At 30.9% G+C, this 10,372-nt stretch overlaps 1 protein-coding gene across 1 annotated transcript in view; it reads right to left on the reverse strand.

Moving 5' to 3' along the window:
* LOC106774805 (heat shock cognate 70 kDa protein-like) overlaps positions 1–704 on the reverse strand; it is a 1,976-nt gene extending 1,272 nt beyond the window's left edge. Inside the window, exons 1-2 of the mRNA XM_022787249.1 lie at positions 536–704; positions 123–383 (exon numbers count right to left, since the gene is read on the reverse strand). Of these exons, the coding sequence (XP_022642970.1) occupies positions 123–383; positions 536–704 (430 nt within the window). The remainder of the gene's footprint in view (positions 1–122; positions 384–535) is intronic.
* Positions 705–10,372: the final 9,668 nt, after the last annotated feature.

The following is a 10,372-nucleotide window of genomic DNA, read 5'->3' on the forward strand; positions in this document are numbered from 1 at the left end:
CTCTCCAACACAATTATTAATCCTTCTGTCAAGATCATATGCAATAGCTGCAGCAGTTGGTTCGTTGATTATCCGTATGATGTTAAGGCCAGCAATGGTTCCAGCATCTATGGTAGACTTACGCTGAGAGTCATTGAAATAAGCAGGCACAGTAACCACCGCATTCTTCACCCTGGTTTCCAAATAGTCCTCTGCAATCTCTTTCATCTTCACCAGGACCATGGATGAAATTTCCTCAGCACAAAATTGTTTCTCCTTACCTTTATAGTTAAGGGTGATCATAGGTTTGTCATTAGCACCAGCGACAACCTTGAATGGCCATGACATCATATCTTTCTGAACATCAGGATCACTGTATTTCCTACCTATCAATCTCTTGGCATCTTAAGAGATTTACAAAAATGTTCACCTCGTTAGATAAAAAAGTTACATGAAATAATCATACAAAGGAATGCACTAATAGTTGAAAGAGTAGAAAATATACCAAAGACAGTGTTTTATGGATTGGTGGCAGCCTGGTTTTTAGCAGCATTACCAATCAACCTTTCATGATCTGTGAAAGCAACAAAAGAAGGAGTGGTGTTGTGGCCTTGGTCATTATGAATGATATCCACTCGAGAATGATGTTCACGCCACACTGCAACACAGGAGTAGGTTGTGCCAAGGTCGATTCCTATGGCAAGTCCTTGATCTTCTTTCGCCATTGCTTGCTTTCAAGTGGAGTGAAGCCTTTTGGGATAAACCTAAATTTAAAGATTTATTATTTTATTAGGTTTGGGTATAAAAATATTTGGTTTGATTTGATACAGATAAAAGAGGAATAGGTAGTTATGATTTTGTATTTATTAGGTAGAATATTATTTTATGATACAACAAACGGATTTCATTATTAGATTAGTTGATATTCTATGGTCAGTTTTTATTATTTGTACTTGACCCAAGACCTGATTTGCATCTTTACTAAATTTAATGAAATTAAACCAAAAGAGTAAAATTATTTGTGTGGATGATGTGTATTATATATTATTATTTTTTTAAAACTAATTTATCTAAACTGAATTGTAAAATAGTTAAACAACTTTGATTTATAACTCAACTATACTAAATTGTACTAAACTAAACTATACTAATTTTAAACTGAATTGTAATAGTTTTTAAGCTAAATAGTATAACAATACAAGTTGTTTTAATTGAAATTTATTTTAATATTTATTTTATTTTATTCATAAGTGTTTTACAAATTAATTTTTTAATTATATGATATTATTATTTTCTATTTTATTTATATTTCTATAATAATATGTTTTTAGTGAAGAAATCATTGATTAATAATTACTCTACAAGAAAATAATATTATAAATGTTAGGATGGGATATATTATATTGCAAATTACATATATATTATTTTAGCGGAACTTGTTGTAAGGTTGTGTAATATTTTATATAAAGTTACTGGTCAGTGTATACATTATTATATAGGCTTGGTATAGGAGTAATTTATTGGTTACGTTGGACATTATATTTGTAAAACTATGGAACAAATTAACATTAAACTATAAAAAAATGTTTCCAAATGCGAGATGCTTTTTTATTTATTATCAGATACAAAAAATTCAAACCTTAAATGAAGTAATCATCAAATTGCACAATTAGTCATAAAAAAATATTTTTAGAGAAAAATAAATTTTATCATATTTAGGACATATATTGTTATTTATTTTTATTTATTTGCAAATGAAATATTTTATTTATAATTTACAATATAATTATTTAATAATATGTTAAAGAATATAATATATTTAAAATATTATTTTTTTATATATTTTTTTTTCTTTTATGATTTCTATTACTTAATCATTTAATAAAATTAAATTTTAAAAAAATATATTTTACTTTTATTACTTAAAATAATATTATTTAAAAAGCAATATATGTTTATTAATAAAAAATATAAAAATTTGTAAATTTTTTTATTTATTAATATTTTATTATTAAATAACGTTTTCTTGACAAGACATAGCAGTTGAACTGAAATTAGAGAAGAGGAAATAGTAGATACAGTTTTCACACAGAAATTGTTATAAGTTCAGGTTTTCAAAACTGAACCATAAAATAGTATACTGAACTTTGAACTTTTAGTAAGAGTGAATCAATTTTTTTTTAGTATAATATAGTATAATTAACACAGTACAATACAAATTAATTATTTTTGTCTAGCCCTTATTCAGTGTGGAAATTGGAATGCTCTTCAAGTTCCATTCATTCATTTCCTTGATTTGAAAAGATACTAGTAATATAGTTATGCTAATTTATGCACAAATGCATTAGATTTCCCAAAAGTTTGTTTAATTAATTAAAATCTTAAAACATAATAAATATTTATAAGTTGATTTTATTTTGGTGTGATTCTATTCTGAGTTTCGTGCTATATTTTTACTTTTAGACTCTCATTGCTTCATTTATTTCTGTCCCAACCAGTTTTTCTTTTCTTCTTCTAAAATAATACCCCGATATTTGTTAAAAATTATTAATAATTTCACTTCTTTAACGTGTAATTTTTCATTAATTTCCTTTTAAAAAAAGTTATATTATATATTATATTGATCTTCGTATAAACTTGAAATAGAGGAAAAAAAATCCAATATTAACTAAACTTATGTTACTATATTAATCGTTATTGATAAGGATTGGAAAGAGAATTTTATAATTTTGAAAACATACAAATTTATTAAAATTATATCAATCTAATTTAAATTTATTTTATTTTTAAAATATTTTATTTGAATGATACAATTTAAATTTATTTAATTTTTCTTATTTAGAAAAAATATTTTAATTACCACTAATTATAAAATAAAAATAAAAAGAAATTTTTAATAATTAAAAAAATATCAATATTAGTGATTTTTTAATCATTGTTAGTAATATTATTTTTGGTTAAAGTTTGTTAATAAATTTTCAACTCAGAGATAAAGTTTTTATTGATGTCAGCTAAGATTATTTTTACTTTATATCAACTTTGATTGTTTAGGATTATCACTTTTACAACCTTTTTGATTGAGCTTCTTTTCGTGGACTCTTTAATTAATGTTGGTTTCAAATTTCTACTAGTTAACATTGATAAAAAGAACCTGGTTAATATTTCTTCAAAGTATATTATGAGTTTAACATGAAAAAAAATACTAATTTATTCCAATTTTCACCAATTTTATTTATCATGGTCAATTCTGGTAAGGTTTAATCATTCTGATAGTCTTTATTTTCGGTGATTTTTTTTTCAATTAGGTCCCTCAATTTTTTTTTCTCAATTGGGTCCCTATTTTTGAAAAATTGAAGCAATTAGGTCACTGTCGTTAGTTTCGTACTAACACCGTTAAAAAGGGTGACACATGTCAGCTCGTTATTTTTTTGAATTTTTTAAATATATTTTTAATTATTTTCATTTTTATTTTTAATTTTTAATTTATTTAAAAATAATGCCACGTGCCAAGTTGACATTGAGTCACGTGGCAATGACAATGTGAGGTGGCACTGATAGTGTCACGTGTCACTATCAGACCACGTGTCATTAGATTTGTCTCAATTTGGTCCCTATAATTTGTCTCAATTTGGTCCTGTATTCTTATTTTGTCTTAATTTAGTCCTATTTTTTTAAAAAACTAAACAATTTTGTTTCTCTTCAAGTTCAAACAAAATTTTATTTGTATATAAATCTTTACAAAGAAATTTATACAAATTAATTTTTTTATTAGAAAAATAAAAAAATTACAAACTAACATATGACACATTTTTATTTATATAGTAGTAAAGAAATCATTTAACCTAAATAATATGAATGAGTAACCTATAAAAGTTAACATCTCAATAATAAATATTGTTGTGAAGGTAATCTACACAAGTATAGTCTCAATACTTTCTCAACAATTCATATAAAGTTTCTAGAGTTAAATATTTCGATTTGAAATACATCATTACTAATAATTTGCTTAACAGAAACAAATTTAAAGACAAAAATTTGAAAAATGTACATACCGTATTTTATTTGGAAAGGAACAATTTTTTTAAAATTTTTAAAAAATTAGGACTAAATTGAGACAAAATAAAAATACAAGCACCAAATTGGAACAAAATAAAAATACAGGGACCAAATTGAAACCAACGCAATGACACGTGGTTTGATAGTGACACGTGACACTGTCAGTGCCACCTCACACTGTCATTGCTACGTGGCACAATGTCAACTTAAACACGTGATAAATTTTATTTTTTTAAAAAAAATAAAAATAAAATAAAAATAATTAAAAATATATTTAAAAATTTAAAAAAAATCACAAGCTGACACGTGTCACCCTTTTTAACGATGTTAGTACGAAACTAATGACAATGACCTAATTGCTTTAATTTTTTAAAAATAAGGACCCAATTAAAAAAAAATATGAGGGACCTAATTGAAAAAAGTCATAGACTATCAAAATGATTTAACCAATTTTTTACATAGACTCTTCCATTTATCACACACGTCCACACTTTCTCTCTGTAACTTTTCACAAAATCACAATTTTAGTTACACAATCATTTGACAGTTTGTGTCACTGTCAAATGTTTCAATCATCAACTACAACCACAAATATTTTTTTCTCAACCAAAAAGTTTACAACCCACGTGAAATAATAACATTATTAATTTTCCTTTCTTTTTAATTCATATCAGATGAGAAATGAGTGTGGAAACTCAGCTAAACTTTGTCTGCTTCAAATCATATTTACTTATAGAGAATCTAAATTAATCAGCTAAAAAGTGATTTTATTTCTTGTATTTTTAAAATCAATTCTGCTAATAGAAATTGAATAAATAAATTTCAAGCAAAAAGATGAATAATGATACTTAGATAACATTTTTTTATAATATTTAAACATCGTTTACATGTCATTCTGTGATTGGTCCAAAATTATTTTATAATCAATAAAAATAATCATAAATATCATCATAGACTAATTATATAATGACACATATATGTTATCTAAGTATCATTATTCCAAAAAGTTATACTTCGTAGTTCTCAAACTTATACTTAAATAAGTCATTTTGTGATTGTACATGAATGTGAATCGTGTTATTCTTTCTTCACTTGCTGTTGTAGTGTTGTCACTTTCCAAAATTTGTTTTTGCCATTAATGTGTATCTTTCATTAGATTCAATCATTTATTTCCCAAATACTTTCCATATCTTCCCATAAATAATTTCTTTAAGTTTTTTGGCATGCTTCTGATACGAAGTCGGTTTGTTCAACCAAATCACTTAACTACCTGATTATGCATAACATGGACATGTGTCCCAATAAAACACGACAACAACAGAAACATCCTCAAACTCCCATGTATCATTCAAAACCTAAATTTAATGCAACCTTTCAAGTACTATTGGGACTTTCACCTCCAAGTTTTCATTATGCTCCTCCAAATTTTTTCATTCATGTTAAAAGTACTTTTTTATAAGGGTATTTTTTTTTCTTTCTTATAATTTTACCTTCATCCACTTATACCTATTCATTTTTATTCTCACGTCTGTGTAATCCTAACATTGCTCCATCCTCCCAGTTTGCTCTCCATCCCTACACCATGCTCTTGCAGATTTTGTCTAGTTCTTTTGCAGATTTCATCACACCAATCTTAGTTCATTCTTGCACCGGTCATTCATCCATTCCAGGCCTGTATTTGTTTAGATATGTTTTCAACATTTCATTTAAAATGACTAGTATAATGTATATGAAAGTATAAATGAGATATCTATGTGGATTTGGAGAATAGAGTTCGTGGGATTTCAAAATTTATTTATAAATTTTATCGGATTTCGAAATTTGTTAAAGGTTTATTTAACATATAACTGAATTCAAAATACGATTAAGAATTTTATAGGATTTTGAAATCTGATTAAGAGTTTATTCAATTTTCAAAACTCATGAGTGTGTATCTATATATATTTTATTTATTTTGGTATTTTAATTTTATTTATGTATTCTCTATTTTTTATCGGTATTGATTTTAATGTTTTATAAATTTGTTTGTTATATAAGTAAAAATATGCAAGCTGCTCCTATGTATTAGGCTGAAAGTTTTTTTACAAAATTGTCGTAATCGGAATTGTTACGGGACGACGATCCAAAAAAAAAAAAAAGAAACAAGATTTGAAAAAGAGATTTTGGAGTCGCCACCATAGTTTATTCTGGAAAACTATGAAAAAACCATAAAGAAAAAGGCATGGTCTGTGAAAACCGGATTTTCGGTCCGGGAGTCGGTTACGTGTAAGGAAGGTATTAACACCCTACAACGCTTGCCCGAAGGCAGTACCTTTAATTAAATACGCGAATAAAGATGTGGTTCGCAAAATGTTTAACTATCCCAAAAAGCAAAATTCTAAATGGACAAAATATATATATAATTTTTTTTTGTGCCCGACAAGGACTGACCTTGCTCCTAAGTATTCTCAAAATGAGAAATCAGGGTTACGTAGTTCTAGGTGAAAGATTGTTTGTTGTTTGCAAACATTCATATTTTAGCATTTTTATAAAAAGGGAAAAGGTTCTTAGCACGAGGACGATGCATGCAATCACACACGTGCTTAAACCGTTAAAACATATTTGATAATTTTATGAAAGGGGAAAAGGTCTTAGCACGAGGACGATGTGTGCGATCACACACGTGCTTAAACCTTTAAAACATATTTGATAATTTTATGAAAAGGGAAAAAGCCGTAGCACAAGGACGATGCGTGCAATCACGCACGTGCTTAAACCTTTAAAACTTGATAATTTTGTGAAAGGGGAAAAGGTCTTAGCACGAGGACGATGTGTGCGGTTACACACATGCTTAAACCTTTATAACATATTTTTTTTTAATTTTATCAAGAGAGAAAGGGTCTTAGCACGAGGACGATGTGTGCGATCACGCACGTGCTTAAACCCTTAAAACATGTCTAATAACTTATTAAAAGGAAAAAAAGGTCTTAGCACGAGGACGATGCGTGCGATCACACACATGCTTAAACCTTTAAAACATATTTTTTAATTTTTATAAAAGGAGAAAAGGTATTAACACGAGAACGATGTGTGCGATCACACACGTGCTTCAACCTTTAAAACATATTTTTTTATTATTTTATATTTTTTTATTGTTTTTGTGGTNTTTGATATTTATATAAAAGTAGATAAAATAAAGGTAGAAAAATAGAAATAAAATAAATAGGTAAATAAATAAATGAAAATAAAAAGTAGAAATAAAATAAACTAAAAGGTTAAGTGATAAAATTAAAAAAAAAATAATAAGTGAAAAAATTGTGGTGATGTTTAGATAAGAAGAGGGGTGTTCAAAACAATTTATAAGCAATCTGGGCTTAAGCCCAAACTGGATGGGGGTGAGATATTTAGCAGAAATAGGGGTGCGGATTGAGGAAAAGGTTTCTTTGTTTTTATGTTTTTATGTTTTTTTTTTTATTTTAAGAGAAATGAAATGAGTCTGGTCAAGACTTGGCCCAAGGGGTTGTGCTTCAGTAGAAGCATTAGGGGTTCTCACGAACCTCCCTCAAACCTCTCATTCACTCAGCCTCCAGAGACCTGAAGTCTCTCTTCCAAACACAGCCAAAGGAAAGGTTCGTCTCCTCCGCCCACACTCGCCACCGTCAGCGGCTTCAGCCAAACGGACCGGCCACCACGAGGGCATGTCCACGGCGATGTAAGGGCCCTCGCCGGAAAAACCACCGCCGGTTGCACCAGACCACCATCGTTCATCTTCTTCTCCGCGCGCAATGGAGGAACTCTCCTTGTTCGAGAATGCACCAGCCACTGCGGGCTATGGCGTCGTCGGCGACTCTAAGCGTCACCGGAGCTGCCGCCCAAGCCGTCGCCAACTCCACCATTCGTCGTCGAGACCGTCGCCGACAGCCGCCCTAACTCCTACCCTCTTCCTTTTTTGCGTTCGAGGGAGAAAGTCGCCTCACCTTGCGACGCCGCCGCTATCCTCGCCGGAGATGCTTCCTCACCAGCGCCTCCAACGCCGCTCTCTTCCCTCTCCGTTCGAGGGTTTCCTCAAACTCCAGGCGCCTCTAGCAGCACCGTCGCCGGTGTCGGGGAACTAAATGTGTTTTCCTCGCTTCTCATTTTTTAATGTCACTTATTGATTAGTTTTGGGAATGATGAGTGTGTGTTGGGTGCTGGAAATTGGTCTTTGTTCTTGGTGATTGAATTTTGTTTCTATGGCTTTGTGCAGTGCAGGTTGAGGATGATGGTGTGATGCGTGAGTTGGGATGGAGGTTTTAATGGGGTGGTTCTGGTGTTTTCCTTTTTCTGTTGTGTTTCTCTGGCGAGGAGCTTGAAAGCAAAGGGAATGGATTTTGGAGTGGATTAAAAGCAAAAAGAGTTTTCATGGTTTCATTGTGCTCAAGGGAATGGGATGAAGGTGTATCTGCAGGGGTTACCGGAACTTGGACTGCGACGCAGGACATTAATTGGTAGGTTTGGGATACACAAAGAGAGCACTGGTATCTAATTGTTCATATGTTTAGGATATGCAAGAATAACACTAGCCTAATGGGTGAAAGTGGTGAAGCTTGCTTCTGTTGTTGGGAGGGAGGCATAACAAACAGTGTATAGAAGCACATCATGTATATTCAATATGATTACATGTTCGAGCAAACAAAGCCGTTCAATATAATTTCATGTTCAAGTAGACAAAACCCAAGATCACCAAATCAAAACCAGAAGCAGAAACATTATCTAACATTTATAATTTCCGAGCGAAGAAGCTGAGGTGAACTTACCTTCTACGTTTACGTCTTCCTTTCGTGAGTTCTGGTACCTTTTTCATGTGATTAAACTTTAGTTCTTTTCCTTAGTGACCTTGGCATTAGACTAAAGAAACATGCTTTTTCGTAAGTGCAAGGGAGAGTGGCAATGAACAAAAAATGGCTTCTGTTTGATGGTGGAGATGAATGATCAATAATGGTCGTGAATGCTCTTTGCTTGTGATGGTGAGGTAAATCCTGATCAAGGTCTGTGATGGTTTTTTTTCTAATGAGGAAGTTACTGAGAAGTTCTCTGTTGAGTGAATCAAGTTGAGAGTAGTGTCTTTCATCATAGATGCGAGTAGCCCCTTTTACCTGTCTCCTCTACTTCTACACTGCAATCACTGCAACCACTCTACAATCCGGTCACCCCTCTCATGGCTAGAGGAGATTTTCCCATTTTTGGTAATCCAGCTAGAGGCATAGGTCTCTTGCGTGCTTGAGCCGAATATTTCCACCCAAAAAGGGAGATAACGTAATACGCAAAGAAAACAAAGTTGACTTTTGTACTTTCATTCTTTTTTTTTTTCTTTTTTTTTTATTATATCTTTTGAATTTGAAATATAAGAAACAAAATTTTAAAAAAAAAACATTAAAATAAAATAAATAAAATATAAAAATAAACAGAAAAAGAGAGAAAATAAAATAAGATAAAATAACATAAAAATAAATAGGAGAGAAAATAAATAAATAGGTAAATAAAAACGAAAAAAAAAGGATAAATACAAAAGATTAAAATATTTGAAAAAGGGAAAAGAAAAATAAAAAACTTTTTATTTATTTATCTGTGCTTTTAATTTTTTACTTTTTTTTTAAATTTTGGACTATCTAGACGAAATTGGGTGTTGACAGTTGTCCCTCTTTACTTAGATATTACTGAATAATATGAGAATTTAGTATTTTCGTATTATCAAAGTAAAAGCTAAGTAAAGATAGAAACACTAATTTCGTCTGGGTTTCAAAAAGAGAAAGAGATAAAATAAAAAACGAGTTGGGCATTTGGGCCAGTATGCAAACTAGGCTTGGGGCCAGTGTAGAAACTGGGTTTATGGGCCAGTGTAGAAACTGGGCTTATGGGTCAGGGGAGATGGGCTTTGTGGGCCAGTATGGAAATTGGGCTTATGGGCTAGTGTAGAAACTGGGCTTAGGGGCCAGACGAAATTGGGCTTATGGGTCATTGTGAAACTGGACTTAAGGGCTAGTGTGGAACCTGGGCTTAGGGGCCAGGTAAAACTGGGCTTAGGGGCCAGTATGAAAATTGGGCTTATGGGTGTTGAGACTTTGGCAAGCGTACCAAGTCGTGCAAGTAGTAAAACCGGTAAGACTGGATATCTTTTCCCAAGAGACTTGTGCAACACATGACAATTATTCCTTTTATAACTCAATTAGACATCAAAGTGCACAAAAACAACACAAGAAACTCTTTATGGTATTTTATCAAATAGTTGGTGTGCAAGGAATTTAACATAGTGTATTTACAATTTTTCAAGACTAGAATTCATCCATTTCATTCTCATGCATTCACAAACATCTCAATT

This window comes from Vigna radiata, chromosome 10 (assembly GCF_000741045.1).
Source record: "Vigna radiata var. radiata cultivar VC1973A chromosome 10, Vradiata_ver6, whole genome shotgun sequence".
In the NCBI taxonomy this organism is placed as follows: Eukaryota; Viridiplantae; Streptophyta; class Magnoliopsida; order Fabales; family Fabaceae; genus Vigna; species Vigna radiata.